At 38.9% G+C, this 17,981-nt stretch overlaps 3 protein-coding genes across 10 annotated transcripts in view; 1 reads left to right on the top strand and 2 right to left on the bottom strand.

Moving 5' to 3' along the window:
- The window catches only part of ST13 (ST13 Hsp70 interacting protein), a 34,051-nt gene extending 30,899 nt beyond the window's left edge, over positions 1-3,152 (bottom strand). The window contains exon 1 of one of the 3 annotated variants that reach the window (XM_026017338.2): positions 2,533-3,152. In XM_026017338.2, coding sequence (XP_025873123.1) covers positions 2,533-2,642 — 110 coding nt within the window. In that variant the 5' untranslated portion in view covers positions 2,643-3,152. Of the gene's footprint in view, positions 1-2,278; positions 2,513-2,532 lie in introns of those variants that run through there. The other 2 variants (XM_026017339.2, XM_072742897.1) reach the window with 2 other exon arrangements.
- XPNPEP3 (X-prolyl aminopeptidase 3) overlaps positions 3,123-17,981 on the top strand; it is a 74,422-nt gene continuing 59,563 nt past the window's right edge. Inside the window, exon 1 of one of the 6 annotated variants that reach the window (XM_072742893.1) lies at positions 3,123-3,340. Coding sequence is in view for 1 of the 6 variants with exons in the window: in XM_026017335.2 (XP_025873120.1) it covers positions 3,277-3,340 (64 nt within the window). In the remaining 5 variants the exon portion in view is untranslated. Of the gene's footprint in view, positions 4,469-17,981 lie in introns of all 6 variants that reach the window. The other 5 variants (XM_072742896.1, XM_026017335.2, XM_072742895.1 and 2 more) reach the window with 5 other exon arrangements.
- DNAJB7 (DnaJ heat shock protein family (Hsp40) member B7) lies at positions 8,916-11,425 on the bottom strand. Its single transcript, XM_026017341.2, has one exon. It carries the CDS (start codon positions 10,247-10,249, stop codon positions 9,320-9,322), a length of 930 nt encoding a protein of 309 aa, XP_025873126.1. The 5' UTR covers positions 10,250-11,425; the 3' UTR covers positions 8,916-9,319.

Genomic DNA, 17,981 nt, shown 5'->3' with positions numbered 1-17,981 from the left:
CCCTTTGCCATGCATTGTGCTGAAGATTATAACACCCGTTGATTTTAAGTTACCATAAAATGAAGGCGTTCAAAAATGCTTCTTCCTATATAAAAACAAAAATACCCCAAAACATATTTGTTGAAAAGATTATTGTCTCTCTGGATCCTCACTAACTGAGCCAAAAGAATTTTTATTTCGCTTTGTTCAATTTAAAAGGTTGTTAAATACATTCTTGGGACATCTGGGTGGTTCAGTGGGTTGAGCATCTGCCTTTGGCTGAGATCCTGATCTCAATGTCATGGGATCAAGCCAGTCATAGGGTTCCCTGCTCAGGGAGTGTGCTTTTCCTTCTACCGACCCCCTGCTTATGCTCTCTTGCCGTCTCTCCCTTTCAAATAAATAAAATCTTTAAAAAAATAAATTCTTAACATCAAATAAAATTTTAAACTATAAACAATGGTAAAATTCTGGCATATGTGCAAATAAGTTGTTCTTCCATGTCTAAGCCTAGGTACCTTTGACTAACATCTAAGTACTAACAGAGAGGAACTCTGATTCGGTTTCAACCTGAGGAGCCCTTATAGTAGGATTAGGCCTAAGAATATTCCTGGACCCAGAAGTCTCCACATTCAGCCCAATCTCCTAAAATCCTGCCCTTAAGAAGGCTAACATGAAAGCAGAGAGAAAGTTTTGCATTTCTAGCAATAGCCTCAAAGACTACAAAAATTTTTAATTTAGATTAAAATAGATAATGAATGCTTCAGAATGGGGCTTCTACATGCCCAAGGTGCTTTATCCTACTTAAACCGAAAATCTAGGATACCAAAGGAAAAACATAGACTTAAAAAAATGGGATTACCTATGTGAAACGTTAAAAAAAAAAAGATACATAAGGATGTTCTAGAAATAATGGCTGACAATATTTTCCAGATCTTACACTGGAATTTTCTACATAGCCACAGTCATATAATAGAGTTAGCACAAGTTATGTTGTTAGATAACGTTTTTTTCTTCACACCTCCCTTTCTCTTCACCAGCAGTGGAACAAAACATTTTATACACTCAGTATAAGGTTCACTCTTGGCATCAATTATTTCCTCCTGTGGTACGTGCGCCCTGGAATTTTATAATCAATTAATTGTAGGCTCTTTCCTCTATTAATAGAAGAGATTAAAAGCATACAAATATCTTAAGTGAGGCATTTGGATAATCAAGTTATTCAATAGAAAAACAAAACAACCGGAGTAAAATCTAGGTCTAAACTCCCAGTCCTGAAAAAAATAAATAAATTCCCAGTCCTGAAATGAACATCTTGTAAGTTTTCCCGTTACAAAATGTTGTTCTTAACTGTTATCAACAAGTTACTACGGTAATTGTAAATGTTCTCAGAATTTTAAATTTATATCATGAAAAAAATCTCACAGGAGCTAGGAAACTAGTTGAGAAGAAGAGTGAGAAACTTAGAGGAAAATAATTATACAACCACATACATTCAACAGTTTGTTGTTGAATATTCTTTCAAGTATTTGGTAATCGTGGGCTCATCTTCCCTTAAAAAAAATCACTAAAATAAAAAGATCAATGTTTCGAATAGTACCTCTAAAGAGTCACATTGTTTTGCACTGTCGCTCTTATCACCATGAGGTACGACTTGTGTGTGTCTTTTAAATTCCTCACCAGTAGTAGTGATTTTTAAAAAACCACCTCGGGGAAGATTTCCCTGTCTCCCTTAAGGTCCCCTCCAGTATGAGGAACGTTAATCTCTATTACACGGTAAGTATCAAAAGAAATCTCTGTATGTATTCATCTGCATCACTAAATAAAATGCACTTCTACCGTTTCCTAGCATCTGGCACAGTGCCTATTAATTCCGCGCACGTAGCGAAGTACTCTAGATTTAAAGATAACAAGAACAGATCACGGCAACACAGGGCCCTAGAAAATTCTTTTCAAGTGTTTGCTATGACGGCACCGCTACTACGGAGGTACCAATAAGTGACTCAAAATAATTCTACGCAGTTAGAATTGCTATAAATTTAAAGGTATTCCAACAGTTCCAATCTTTATTATAACCCATTATATAACAAGTCATCATTATTAAAACACTAAAGACGTAGTGCGTAAACGAGCTGTGTGTCATTGCGACCTGAGCAGGACACCAGTGATTTCAAGAAAAACAACTCCGCGCGAAGGCGAAATCTTGCAGCTTCCCCAGCCGCCCCACCCCCACCCCCGTCTCGTCCACCGTGCCCAAGTCCCTGCAATCGTCTGCATTCCCATTTCGCCCGAGACACACCCCTGACGACCTCAGGACGAGGAAACTCAGCCATGCCTGCTCCTCCCCCGCCTCTGGGCCATCTAAGCAGCCCTCGGATCCTCCATTAGCCCCCGAGGTGGCCTGCGGTTCCCGGCCACGCGGAGCCACAAACAGGCGGCGAGCCCTGGCGAGCCCTCGCAGCTGAGCTCCCCGCTCGTCCGGCCCAGCTCCGGCCCAGCCCTCCCTCCCGCCGTCCCGCTTCCCACCCCCAACGGTCCTCGCCCCGGTCTCACCTCTCCACCCACTCCCGCAGGAAACGCATTTCCTCGGTGTGCAGAACGCTCGGATCCTGCTTACACATTTTCACGAAGGCCCGAAGCTCGCTCACTTTGCGGGGGTCCATGATCCAGAGGCGCTGGCGGGCGGCGGGCGGCAGGCGCGGTGAGGCTGCGGCCCAATTCCAGGCGCGGGTACTAGCCCAGCGTGACGGTGTGGAAGGGGGCGGCGACCGCGAGGCAGAACAGACTAGAACCTCCCCGGCCGCGGGCTCCTCCTACTCAACGGTCTCGTGACCCCGGGTCCTTCGCCCGTTCATTCCTACTCCCTCCGCCTCTGCCCCTGCGCACTGCCCAGAACCTTCTGGAAGTATGGCTGTTCGGGATGGTGCCTGCCTCTCTACGCGGGCATTCTCGTACTCGAAATCTGAGCGAGTTCCCCGGATGGATCGACCCCCTACACGTGGTGCTTTCAAGGAGACGAGACACTGTCCGAATCCTTTAGAATCGGACATTCCGTGCGTGTGGGCATTAGGTGGAGCACGACGACAGGAAGCCAAGCTGGCCCTCCGCCGGGAGCCTCAGTCACAGCTCTGCGCGTGACGTCAGCATTCAGCGCCGCCGCGGAAGGAAAGCCCGGAGAGCGGCGCTGGCCGGAAGGGGCGGGGCGCTCGGCCTGGTTTCCTGGCGACGTACTCGTACGGGCCGCCGCTTCTCCGGCTGTTTTTTTCTTTTCCTTCCTGTCGCGTGAGGGAGGCCGTCATGCCTTGGTTACTCTCAGCAACTAAGCTGGTTCCCGCCGTAGCAAGCGCCCGCTGCCGCTCAGGTTAGACTCACCTCCCACGGTGTCCCCTCGGGGGCTTGCTCTCTGAGAAACCTGAGGCGCCCCAGAGGGATCCAAGTTGGTCTCAGGCCATCCCTGGTTCGGCGGACCCTTCTCCTGCTGGGGCCTCCGCTCCCAAACCCTTTGTGCGCTCCTCGGATTTCTTCTTTACCTGCTACTTCTGGAAAAGGGTGGGCCCTGTGTTCTCCCTGCCGTTGAGGTATTCTGGGAAGCCGGAATGACTGCAGAGAGAAAAGTGTGTGCCGTCCCCCAGAGGGGCTGTCTTCAAAGTTCCTCGGACTCCTAGAAGTTGTGTCAGTTGTCACTAACTTAGGTATCAAAAGTGTCTCGCCTCGAGTAGCTCTTGTTTCTCTTAGGCTACCCTAAAGTCCTATTTTCGTGTTTTCAAAGAGTTGCCTTGAGAGCTGGCTCCAGCATGTACAGGAAACATGTTTAGTGACACAAATGCTTTGAGCAGTTCCTCTTGGAAGAGATAATGCTTGGAAATACTCCCGGGGCTTTTTAATGTCTGAAAGCTCTGCTCGTAAAGGCAAGCTGCTGGAGTCCAGGAATAATGGGGACCATTCTTTTAGGGTGTACTCTATCGCGAACAGTTAATCTGATGAACTTAAACCTCCATCAGTGAAAGTTGAATCATCTACCTTGCGGGCGGACCTGCTGTTGGATCATATTTCAGGGTTTTGGCCAATAAGCGAACAATGTGTGAACCAGAGCATATGGTATTTGACATCAAACCTGTGTCTTACCATATATTTCTTACATTACCTACTTTAATGAAAATGAGTGATAATTATAAGATTTTTTTTTCTCTGTGAAAAATAAAAACGAATCACTGTCCAGTGCACAGAATTTGCTCTTGGGTTCTAACAGTTAAGCTGCAGAAAGCTGTCCTCCATAGGAGTAGATAAACAGATACGTATTTAGCCTTAACCATAAAAGCCACAATCTGTGGTTTAGAGCCGAAACCATCCTTTGCTTGTGACTTTATTCTTGGATTTGTTGAGGCTACGCGTAAAACTTCATTAATGAAAGTTTAACACTAGAAACTGGATTATACTTGCTAAGATCTTTGGAAAATATTTTTGTTATGCTTCACTTTGTTTCAATGCAGTAAGTATTGCATTCCTAACATTAACACCATGAGATAGTTATATGTACATATGTATATGTACACACTCACGCATTTTGAATGGATGATCTTGGATCTTTGCAAGTCCAATTAGGGCAGATATCTTCATTTAATTGATGAGGAACTGAAACTAACACAGGGTCACAAATTGCAAGTCAGCAATTTTAGTTGTATAATTGCCACCTAGATCTTTTTCTGTTATACCACCACTAGATCTTCACTCTGGTTTAGCAGGATCCTTTTGAAACTTTATATTGACCCAAAAAGAATGTTCTTTTCATTCAGTAATTTTTTAGTAGTCATTGTGGATGAATTTCCACTTCCCTGGAGTTGCTCACAGTCTTGTCAGGGTGATAGGCAATAGATAAATAACAAGATAACAATGGGTTGTAATAGAGTCTTGACTCAAGTGGCATAGGGACTCAAGAAAGGCAGTAATGGGTTGTAAAAAATGTCATTTGGAGATTTTACTAAATTTCAGAGTTTGAAGAGTCTGTCTTGAGGTGCTCATAAATAGAACTTTGAATGCCTGTGGTGCCTTTGATTGCCCTTCTTTAGAATACTCTGTAGTACAGAGTATTGAGTACAATAGGAAACGTTTTCATCAGTGAAAGTCCTGCAATCCTAAGGTGAGAGTGTTGACTAAAGAATAAGTGATTTTTTTTTTAAGCTTGTTTGTGGTTGATTTATTCAACAAACGTGGAGCACCAGATATGAACATGGAACATATTTTCTATCATTATGGGAGATAAAAACGCAAGTAATTGTAATATAACAAGTTTAGTAACAATGGTGGAGAGAAGGAAAAAGTGATAGATGTTTTCTGGCAGCAGGGAGGAGCCAGGAGGAAATGTGGGCATGTCCTTAAATATTAGGAGATATTTAAGACTTGAAAAAGGCTTTTACCAAGCAGACTAGAGTAACAGAGCCATCCTGGCAGAGGGAGCCTATGCAAAGGCATGAACAAAGCTTTTCAATTGTCCATAAGCTTGGTGGAGCTTTCTTGAAATATGTTCCTAGGCATGTGGTAGGTGTTACACCAAAATGGTTCTGTGGTCAAATAAGTTTGGGGAATGCTGCATTTCATCATGCCCATAATAGACTAAATCTCTAAGAAAGAAAGGTATTTGGAAGTGATTTGCAAACTGTATGTGACCACAGGGCCCTTTTTCTGTGATGAGTCTTGAACTGGTATCACTTGGAACACATTTTGGAAAAATTTGGGCTTGAGCATAAGATGCGTAGGAAGAGGTGATTTAAAAACCAAGTTAGGGGGCATCTGGGTAGCTCAGTAGTTGAGCATCTGCTTTTGGCTCAGGTTGTGATCCCAGGGTCCTGGAATCAAGTCCCACTTCAGGTCCCCACGGGGAGCCTTCTTCTCTCTCTGCCTATGTGTTTGCCTCTCTGTGTCTTTCTTGAATAAATAAAATTTAAAAAAAAAATAAAAAGAACCAAGTTAGGAAGAAAAGCTGGTGGCTGGCTCATGAAAGGTCTTGTATATTCCCATTCCTCTAGGCAGTGGGAAACCGTTGGGTAATTTTAAGCTATTGAATGAGATTAAATCTGAATTTTTAGTTATCTGTTAAGAGTGGGAAAATGGACTGGAGGGCATGTCATTGCATTCTTAAATTTTTCAGAGACACTGGTTTTTCTTTTGTTGTTGGAAAATTGGTTTTATTACAACGTTGAGTAGTCCCACATACATGACAGATAAACTTTAGTAAATAACACATTTTATAAAAGCATTTAAAATACTCGAAGCTTTTGTGATTTTATTTCCTGAACATAAGTTTTGTTCATTTTGTTGTATTTTTTAAGATTTTTATTCATTTATTTGATTTTTTTATATTCATTTATTTGAGAGAGCATGAGCAGGGAGGAGGGGCAGAGGGAGAGACTCCCCATTGAGCAGGGAACCCAACTTGGCGCTCAATCCCAGGACCTGGAGATCATGACCTGAGCCACCCAGGTGCCCCCTGAAAGTGAGTTTTATTTACTTTTTTTTTTTTTTTTTTTTTTTATTTTATTTATGATAGTCACAGAGAGAGAGAGAGAGAGGCAGAGACACAGGCAGAGGGAGAAGCAGGCTCCATGCACCGGGAGCCCGATGTGGGATTCGATCCCAGGATCGCGCCCTGGGCCAAAGGCAGGCGCCAAACCACTGCGCCACCCAGGGATCCCCTGAAAGTGAGTTTTAAATGCATATTGTCCATAGTTCCTCTTATGGAATTTTCTCTCCACCTGCCAACTAAATATCAAGCGAAATTAAAAGCTCACATTTTACTCTTTTTTTGTGTTCCACATGTTACATTACTGTATGCCATTGAACTGTATTTTGCCAAAGGTGATTGGGTTTTAGTTTTGCTAGGTCATTTGCTCCCATCTTTGTCACAGTAAAATGTAAAGTCATTACATTTCTAAGAGATAAAAGGTTAAAATAATATGATCAATAGATCTTTTTGCTAAAAAAAATTTTAAATAAAGATTTAGTGACAAGGAATATGCAGGATGCAAGTCAGTCCAAGGAATTCTTTCAAGTTAATAAATTCAGAGATCTCAAATGTAGCACATCCAAAACTTAACACTTGCAGTCCTATCTCAGATAATAGCAGATCCCTTCTTTCAGTTGCTAAAGCCAAAAACCTTGACTCCTCTCATACCAAATATGCAGCCTGTCAGTAAATTCTGCTTGGTGCTACCTTTAGACTATATCCAGAATTTCATCACTTCACCGCCCCTACCTACCTCCACCACCCTGGACCAACCTATTTGTTATGACAACAGCCATAGGTTCCTCAGTGACTTAGTGGGTTGAGCATCCAGTTCTTGATTTTGGCTAAGGTGATGATCTCCAGGTGCTAAGATCAAGCCATATGTGGGGCTCTGCACTCAGTGGAAGTCTGCTTGCAATTCTTCCTCTCCATGTCCCCATCCCCCCAACTAAGATAAATCAATCTTTAAAAAAAAAAAAAAAAAGACAGCCAGAGTGGGCCTGTTTAGATATGTCAGGTTATGTCACTCCTCTACTCAGAGCCTCCAGTAGCTTCCTATCCCACTTATAATAACAAAGTCCATACTGTGATCAAGCAATCCCTATATAATCTGACCTCCTGTTACCTTTCTTACTTCATCTGCTTGTTCTCTTAATTGTTCACAATGATTTTCTCTGTTAGCCTCAAACACACCTTACACATCTGGCCTTAGAAACATTTCACTTGCTGTTCCTTCTGGAATTCTTTTACCTCATATCCACATGAACTCCTTCACTTTCTTTACATCTTTATTCAGATATTAACCACTTTTCCCTGACTACCTTAATTAAAATTTCAACCCTTGGATTTCAAAACTTCTGTCCTCTTTCCTACTTTATTTTGGTTTTTTTAGCACCTATGACTAACATTATATTTTACTTAATACTTGTTTTTTATCTTTCTCCAGTTTGTAAGCTCTGTGACAGCTAAGATTTTTGGTGTTAATTCATTAATGTATTCCAAGTCCCTGACAAATAGTAGGTACTCAAAAAATACCCTGAAAAGAATGAATAAAAATCATAGACTGAAAAGTAATATATTTTGAAAGTAAAATAGAGGAAGCAGAAAGTAATTGTGTTGAAATTAAACTAAGTTCATTTAAAATAAGCAAATGTAAAAAAAAAATAAGCAACTGTTTGCAAACATTTAGCTAAGACCACTTGCTCAACATCTGATGAATCCATGTAACTCATTTTTCTTCCATCTGAACGCTACATAATAGTGGCTAAGGGTAGTGTTTTAGAGTAATGTATTTGTAGATCCTTTGTACATAGTATATGGTAAAAAAGGAAACAAAGTTTCTTATCTGGAGTGATTCACTGTAGGCCTGCCATATATGATATAGCCACATTGTTCTGAGAAATGGAGGATAAGTCTCGTTTTCTTTTTTAATGGTAGTAAAATACACATAACATAAAATTTACCATGCTAATCATTTTTAAATACGCATTGTGAAACTGATTTCCAGAACTTTTTCATCTTGCAAATCTAAAATTAGACCCGTTAACAACACTTCTTCCTCCTTCATCTTGGTAACCATGATTCTGCTTTGTTTGAATTTCTTAGCTCACGTAAGTAGAATCATAAGAATTTGTCTTTATGACTGGCTTATTTCACTTACCATGGTGTTTCAAAGTTTACCCGTTTTGTAGCATGTGACAGGATTTCCTTTTTAAGGCTGAATAATATTTCACTACATATATATTTATTTATCCATTGATATTTGGGTTGCCTCTGCCTGTTGGCTATTGTGAATAAGTGCTGTTGTAAACATGGGTATGCAAATATAACTGGTTATTTTTAACATAAAAAATGCTTTATACTTTAATTTTTATTTATAATGTATTTAAGTTATATGTCAATTGCTCTGCCTCTTGGAAAAAGGTCATTTCATGAATAATTATATATTCTGAACCTGTGTACTAATAAATCTTTAGCTCCTAATGCTATACACATTTCAAAAGTTTTCATAGTAGTTTCAAATAGATAAAAGGAATGAAATAAATCATAAACTCTGCTAAAGAAAAACTATGATTTGTAAGTGTTTAGCTAAAAACAAAAAGTAAAATGACATTTGCTGTTTTCCAAATTCTTAACATCACTGTCAACACAAACTCATCTTTTTCTGATATACCTAATCCAAATAACCTTTGACCAAATGTCCACAATGCTGCTAAACATGTTAAAAACATAATCTTAGTAGAGTATTAAACAAATGTTATCTACAAAACTCTGATTAACCAAAACACACACGAGTCATGTTCAATTGTTATATGAACATAATGTGTCTGATGAGTCAATTTAACGATTTCTTTTGGTTGACTTCTTCTGTACCTCTTTATGCTTCTTTTTTTTCCTCTTGCCACGTTCTTTGAATCCTGCTGAGAAAATAGAGGGATTCCAGTTGCTGGTGACCCAAGGAATATCTTGCTCATCACTGTCCACAAAAGTATATTGAGTTGCATGTTTGGGGCTATAGGACTTTGGTGAATAATTGTTGAATGACTGTCTTCTCCAAGTGCATTCTTCTTCAAAGCCCTCTTCATCTGCCACACCATTTATAAAGAAGGACTTCAACTCACCGTCATCTTCAACAACTTCTCTTTCTTGATCATTCTCAATAATTCTCTGTGTATTTGTATTTCTACCATTAGCAATCTTACTTGAAGTTGTAACAGATATGTAGTTGCCCATCCCGCTATCATCAAATGCCAGGGAGGAGAATGAATTAAGGCCCTCATGGCCCAGTGAACCATATGGTATATATCCTGTGTCATATGAAGGAAATCTCTCAAAAACTGGATATTCACTGGAGGTAGCAAAACAGGATTTTGTACTTCTGCTTGCATAGGAGCTTCTTGGACTATTTAAAAGGTCCTCAAGTGAGTCTTCAAAGAAATGAAATGAAAATGGGTCCTTTTCACCAAAAATTTCTCTAAAGACATCACTTGGCTTACGGAATGTGAAGCTATACTCAGAAGAATCATCAAAATGACTTCTGCCTTCACCATTTAATCCTTCTTGGCCATATTTATCATAAATGTCCCGTTTTTCGTTATTTGATAATACCTCATATGCCACAGCTACTTCTTTGAATTTTCTCTCAGCTTCTTCTTTATTTTCTGGATTTTTATCAGGGTGCCATTTAAGTGCCACTTTATGATAAGCTTTTTTAATGTCCTCAGGTGAAGCGTATCTCTGCACTCCTAGAACTTCATAGTAATCTACCATATTTTAACAGATTGTTGGAAGTGGGTGTTCTGGGTCTGAGTAGTGAGAACCGTAGTTTCCTCTCAGCTCAAGCTTTAACTGGTGTTGGTGGTAGAGGCAGTGTCCGCAAATAGGCACATTTTTACATTGTAGACAATGTTACTACCATGGACATTGCTAGGAGACATTAGGATACTGATTATGTGGCAAGCAGAGTTACAAGCTTATGTCAGAGAAGTTTGCATTATGGTGTCATTCTGGGGTTGGGTTAAGGACTAGATCTTCCAGATAGAGCTAGTCCAGAGACATGCCAGAGCATCCTGAACCCTCTGGACTATTTCTCCTGTATTCCCCCTGGAAGCCTCAAACAATGCCTCATAAGCCAGTGGGAACTGTTGTTGATGGCCAGAGCATGCCCCTTGCACTTGTAGGCTACTGAGCCTTAATAACTTATTTCCCAGTTCTATGTTTCGGTTTTGAAAAATGAGGAAATCGTGAACTACATGAAAAAGTATTTAGGTAGATTACATTTTTGTTTTATTTCAGTCAAGAGGCAATTTCATAGGAAATTCAAACAACTCAATTACAGTATAATAAGGACTATGATGGGGGAAGCACTGGATGCTAAGCAATCATGAGAGACACCTAGCCCAGATTTGGGGTGTTTGAGGGAAGGCTTCTGCATACCAGTATTGAATGATTTGAGATGACAGTATCTACCCACTTCAAAGTTTACTACTTTAAAACATAAAGATCTTGAAAATTGTACACTAATAACATAGTTATTATATAATTACTGAATGTCTACTTTGTGCAAGGCACAGTTTAACCACCAATGTTAATAGTATTAAAAATTACAATTTTCATGCTTTACAGTATGATGGAATATAAATAATAAGAAAAGTATTAAAATAATGTGAGATAATATGATATGTGCTCCCCCTCAAAAACAAAAAACAGTAGTGTGATGGGGCAGAGAGCTACTTTAGATCGGTTTTTAATTCGCTACAGTATACCTGTCTACATGTATATATGTATGGTACACACATCATTGTATTTGCCTACCGTTGAAAATAATAATAAAAATATTGAATATTATTTGAGCACCATCTTTAGGTCAAACACTATACCAAGTGACTTGCGGTTTCTCATGTAATTGTTAATAGCATTCTAGCAAAATAAATATTTTGTGCCCATAAGAAACCTGATGTCCTTAAGGATAAATATGTCTAAGGCTACCTATCTTATTAGTGAAAAATCTGATATTTGAACTTGAGTCTATCTGATTCTAAATTCTATTCTTCCTACTCTGTTGCATATCTTGGACCAGGATTTAAGAGTTCAGGTTCTAGGGGTCCCTGGATGGCTCAGTCAGTTAAACGTCTGTCTTCAGCTCAGGTCATGATCCCAGAGTCCTGGGATCAAGCCCCACCTTGGGCACCCTGCTCAGTGGAGAGCCTGCTTCTCCCTTTCCCTCTGCTGCTTCATCTGCTTGTGTGCTCTCTCGAATAAATAAATAAAATCTTTTTTAAAAAGTTCAGATTCTAGACATTTTGTAAATATGTATTGAGAACCTGTGATACAGATAGGAGTTAGAAAATTGAAAATTCTGCTCTTGAGAAATTAATATAATTGGGGAAAAAATCACCAAAAAACTAACATATATATATATATATATATATATCTCACAAGGATTTGCTTCTAATTATTTCTCCTCTCTTGCTCTTTTACCCATTCCAGCTGCTGTGCCATTTTCTCTCATCCCTTTACAATAAAACTTCTCAAAATTATTGTCTCTGCTTGATGTTTCTGCTTTTTTCTATCCTGTTTTGTTGGCACACTCCAATCTGGCTTCTACTTTTTTTTCCTCCCCCAGTCTTAACTGAGATATAATTGACATATATATTTAAGTTGTACAACATGATTGGATATATGTATACATTGTGAAATGATTACCAAAAGAAGTTTAATTGTCATTCATTACTTCATAGTTACAATTTTTTTCTTATGGTGAGAACTTTTTTTTTTTTTTCAAGTAAACTGTGCACAGCATGGGATTTGAACTCACATCCCTGAGATCAAGAATCTCATGCTTTACTGACTGAGCCAGCCAGGCACCCCACTTTTCTTGTGATAAGAGAACTTTTAAGATCTTTATTTTTAGCAGTTTTCAACTATCCGATGAAGGATTGTTAACTGTGGTCACCATGTTGTACATTACATCCTCCAGAATTTATTATCTTATAACTGGATTTGTACCTTTGGACCACCTTTTACCAATTTGGTAAAAAGGCTTCTTTTATATTCTATCATTTATATTCTACTAAAATTGTTCTTGTCTGGGTCTCCAGTGACTTCTATGTTGCCAAATCCAGTAGTTGTCCTTTTGGCCTCCTTGTATTTAGCAGCACTTGACACAGGTAAGTACTTCCTCCATCCAGATACTTGTTTAAATATCTAAATACCATATTCCTCTAGTTTTCTTGCTTTCTCCTATGCTGTGTCTTCTCACACTAAAATAGTAACTAAACTTGATCACAGTCTCGGTAGGTAATATCCAGTCCCAGGACTTTAGATACCATTTATGTGTTTATGGCATTTTAATTTATATATCTAGCCTGTTATTTTCCTCCTGATCTTCAGATTGCCTATTTGAACTCTCTTTTGGAATATCCAATAAATATCTGTCTTTGCCATTTCATTTATTAGTGCAATCATCTATCCTGTTCAAGCCAAAAAACCTGAGAATCATCTGGTTTGGCTTTTGACTTTTAAAATACATCCCAGTCTAATCACTGGGAAATAAAATCAAATAACAAATGATCCCTGCCTTCTAAAAGTTTGTAATAGACTGGCAAACTAATTAGGAATTATGTGCAGTGCAGTAGGTATTAAAACAGAATTAAGCACAGGAGCATTGAGGAGGGGCATTTGCATCAGAATCTGCGAAAATGAGGAATCCTAAGGGAAGGCTTACTGGAGTAAGTGATGTTTGTGCTCGTGGAAGCAGACAAAAGCATTTTAGATGAGAACTATGTTTTCAAAGGTAAATACTGTTACCTTTAACATTAGTTATTAAATTTAGTCATTAGTACAGACTAATTAGCTGGAGCTCTTCAAGTGTGGCTGCAATAATGTTTTGGGTTTTTTATTATTATTATTATTGTTTGTTTGTTTGTTTTGAGAATTATTAGGCCAGAGGAATGGATAGGGACCAGATCATGAAGGGTGCTAAACTAGGGTTTGAAGTGCAGTCTGAACAATAGAAAATTGTAGGTATATAGTGTTAGTATGGAAGGCTGGAAAGTTAAGGACAGATCCTGAATGTAAACCTGAGTTGGGGGGGTGCCTGGGTGGCTCTAGTCAGTTAAGCATCCAACTCTTGTTTTTGATTATGCATCTGCCTTGGGCTCAGGTAGTGATCCCAGGGTCCTGAGAATCGAGGTCCTGAGAATAGGGCTCCCTGCTTAGCAGGGAATCTGCTTTTCCTTCTCCCTCTGCCTGCTGCTCCCCCTAATTGTGTGTGTTCTCTTTCTCTCTCAAATGAATGAATAAAATCTTCTAAAAACAAAAAACACCCTGAGTTGGTTGACCACACCTTTGAGGACACTGACGCAAAGGACTGAAGGGATCACTTTCAAAATAGTATAGCTGTAGAGGATGAATTAAAGAAGAAAGGTAAGATCCAAGAAAGGCAGACCATTTAGGAGATGTAGTCAGGTGAATTGAGGAGGGTCTATATTAAGGAAATGGTCTTACTTTGAGTCGAATTGGATCTTAGAAATAGGACTTGACATACCAGTTTTGCTACCAAGTAATTATGTGATATTGGGCAAAAAAATTCTGTTAACTTAAATGTAGGTGAAAGTATTGTTTATTTGCATCTGTCAGATTTAAGTTTACTATGGTAAGAAGTGGTCCAAAATAGAAGGATTGGGTATTCTAGTATTTTTGCATTTGAACATTAAAAAAAGCGAGGGAGAATTGGTTAACTTTTTACATTCAGTTATTTTACTGCCAAATAAGATAATCCAGTGGTTATGGGCTCTACAAATAGATTGTTCAAATCCTAGTTCTGTCTGCAGTAATTATTCATCTTGGGCAGGTTTCTTAACCTTCCTATGTATCTTTTTTTCTCATCTTTAAATGGGCAGTATTATAATAACATCTACCTCAAACATAACATGCTACTATTTGTCTAAAGAAGAGGATACCAATAAATAGATGTGATTTCAACAAAAAGTGGTGAGACTGGATGTCTTAAGGAAGGGGTACAGGGTAACTTTGGGACAGATGTGGGAGGAAGGCTTTTTTCTATAAATCTATATCATCAAAGATGCTGGGATTTGGGGCAGCCCCCGTGGCCCAGTGGTTTAGTGCTGCCTTCAACCCAGAGCATGATCCTGGAGACCGGGGATCGGTCCCATGTCAGGCTTCCTGCATGGAGCCTGCTTCTCCCTCTGCCTGTGTGTGTCTCCGCCTCTCTCTCTCATCTTAAAAAAAAAAAAAAGGATGCTGGGATTTGAAAATATTAAATACACCATGCCCCTACTAATTTGTTGTAATAAGGAAAAACGGTGCTGCATCCTATATTGTGTAAGCTTTGAAGAGTTTACTTACAGGTGAAAAAAGCTCAGGTAGTTCTGCTGAACTCCAAATTGTATTCCTTTTTGTCATAACACTGCATCCCAGTCACTCCACCAACATGATCCTTTACACGGACAACCCATTATCGTCTCTTCCTCTTGCCTTCACTATTTTCAGAAACACAAATAACAGGGGTACCTGGGTAGCTCTGTCGGCTAAACATCTGCCTTCAGCTCAGGTTATGATTTCAGGGTTCTAGGATCAAGCCCCATGTCAGGCTCTCTGCTCACAGGGAACCTGCTTTTCTCTTTCTCCGTGCTTATGCTCTCTCTTGCTATCTCTTTTACGTGCTATGTCTCTCTCAAAATCTTGAAAAAAAATAATGTCAAAGATCAAATAAATTTAAAAAGTGGGGGAAAGACTACTATGCGTTGGAGATAGTCATTTCTGCAGATATTTGCAAGTAACTATAGAGAGTCTAATGTTTCGTTGAGACAGAGGTTGGTCTCAGGATCCCTTTATGGTCTTAAAAATTATTGAGCATCCTTGCATCCCTCTTCCAAACTAGAGCTTCCCTCAGTACAGAGAGTGTTTTAGTGCAGTGTTTTCCAATGGCAAGTTGTAATCGTAGTAGGTCATGGTATTAGTTTCCTGAGGCTGCCATAACAAATCACCACAAACATAGTGGCTTAAGATAATAGAATTCTCTCACAGTTCTGGAGGCCAGAGGTCTGAAACCAAGTGTCAGCAGAGCTGTATTCCTTCCAAAGGCTCTAGGAAAGAATATTTACCTCTTTAGCTTCTAGTAGCGGGTGTTCTTTGGATTGTGGCCACATCACTCTAATCGCTGCCTCCATGGTCCCATTACTTCCTCCTCTTCTGTTTTCTAGTCTGTTTCAAATCTCTCTGCATTTCTCTTATAAGAGCATTTGTCATTGAATTGAGGGCCTACCCAGGTGACCAGGATGATCTCATTTCAGGATCCTTAATTACATCTGCAAAGACCCTTTTTCCAAATAAATTAACTGTCACAGGTTCTGGAGATTAAGACATGGACATATCTTTTGGGGGCCACCATTCAAGAAATTGCAGTAGTCGTATTACTGCAAATTACTGAAATTGCAGAAACTTTTTAATGGAATAGGGCAGACAAATATTAGGATAGTATTGTAATTTTTTAAAAAAAAGATTTTATGTATTTGAGAGAGAGAGTAGGAGGTGAAACAGAGGGAGAGGGACAAGCAGACTTTGCACCAAGTGGGGAGCAAGCCAGATGCAGGGCTCAATCCCATGATCCTGAGATCACAACCTGAGCCGAAATCAAGAGTCAGACACTCAAGCCGACTGAACCATCCAGGTGCCCCTAGTGAAATTTTTATGTATATCGTATTTATACTTCTGTGTATACTAGGTTACCATGTAAGATATATTTCTTACTGTGGATCTTGGTTTTAAAAGTTTGAAAGCCACTATAATATAACTTATTTCACAGGTAAAGAAATCGTGCAAAGGAATTATGTAACTGGCCAAGATCATGTAGATCATAGAACTGGCACTTTTTTCTGCTATACTATGCTACCTTTAACTCTTTGTCTTAGATTGCCTTTCAGAGTGCATACTTATTTCCTTCATTTTTCTCTATGCTTAACTCATTTTTTTTTTTTACTTCTTATGAAAATCTCAAACATGTACAAACAGTTACCAACTCATGGCCAGTCTTTTTTCATCCAAATCTTCTTTTATCCTCTCTCCCCAATCCACACACACTCCTGTGTTATTTTGTGACAAATCTGTTTATATCACTTCATCTGTAAATATTTCAGTTTATAGCTCTAAAAGGTAAGATTATTCCTCTTTGACACAACCACAGCACTATTACCCCACCTTAAAGAAGTAAACATTACTTCCATAATACTGTCAAATATGCAATTATTATCCAAATTTCCAATTTTTTCATAAATGTAATAAACAGTGTGAGGGAATACTTGTTTTAAAATTTGTTGCTTGAATCAGGATCCATATAAGTAAGATTCACATATTATAAAAGGTTGATAAAGGTTTTAAGATTTTCTTAATATACAGATTCCTCCTCTATCTCTTACCACCCCTACCTGCCATAAAGTTTATGTGGAAGAAACAGAGTTGTTTGTCCTGTAGTGTTTCTCATGTCAGGACTTTGTTGATTGCATCTTTATATTGTCTTCTAGCAAGTTCCTCTATTTCTGTAAATTGCTTGCCTTATCTTTGTTAAGCTTTCAGTGTATATAGACTGGGCATATTCCCTAAGGTGTATTCTGTACATTTTCTAAAGCTAAATTGCAGGAAATACTTGGTTTTCCTTTTTCTCTTTTTTCACTCTTCTGAACTGTATTTTCATTCTGCCTAGAAACCTTTATCATTTTGTCTTAATCATCCAAGAAGCCATAATTTTTTTCAATAACTCTCAGTTAAGACTTCTAACTCATTAAATGTATATACCTCATTCATACTACATAGTCCCTACAGAAACCTTTAGTTGATCCAGACATCACATCCTGCTGTTACAGCAATTGTATGTTCACAAGGAGATTGCATAGTACTGATTGTGTTATTGGGATCAACAAAGAACACTTATGGAGCAACAGGGTGGAGGGATAAGAGCAAAGATTTCGGAGTTTAATAAACCTAGGTTTGGATTCCAGCTTCCCCAGTACTAACTGTGTGACAAGGCACAAAGTACTTCTTGCTTTTGTTGTTGCCTTCTCGGAGTCTGATTCCTTGTTTGTTAAAAAAAAAAAAAAACCAAAAAAAAACAACAATGATGGCAGTTAAAATCCTAATTCCTTAATTTGGTATACAAAGCCTTTAATGATCTGATCCTTACCTTTCTAATTTTTTCATCTTCCTCCAGCAACACTGACCTGAAATTCTCCCTTCCCTCTACTACATGCAGACAGACACAGATGCACACACATGCAAAGACACACAGTACTTTCTATGCCTTCCCTTTCATGATCTCATTCATGACACCTTCCACCCCATTTCTCTTTCACTTGACTTTTTTTTTTTTTAAGATTTTATCTTTAAGTAATCTCTGTACCCAACATGGGGCTCTTTTTTTTTTTTTTTTTTTAAACATTTTTTTTAATCTTTATTTATTTATGATAGTCACAGAGAGAGAGAGAGG

Source organism: Vulpes vulpes, chromosome 16, assembly GCF_048418805.1.
Source record: "Vulpes vulpes isolate BD-2025 chromosome 16, VulVul3, whole genome shotgun sequence".
In the NCBI taxonomy this organism is placed as follows: Eukaryota; Metazoa; Chordata; class Mammalia; order Carnivora; family Canidae; genus Vulpes; species Vulpes vulpes.
This window is presented reverse-complemented; position numbering and strand designations above follow the sequence as displayed.

What these genes read in the sequence shown, in the direction of transcription:
- DNAJB7 (XM_026017341.2), bottom strand. Translation starts at nt 10,249, where the DNA reads ATGGTAGATTACTATGAAGTTCTAGGAGTGCAGAGATACGCTTCACCT.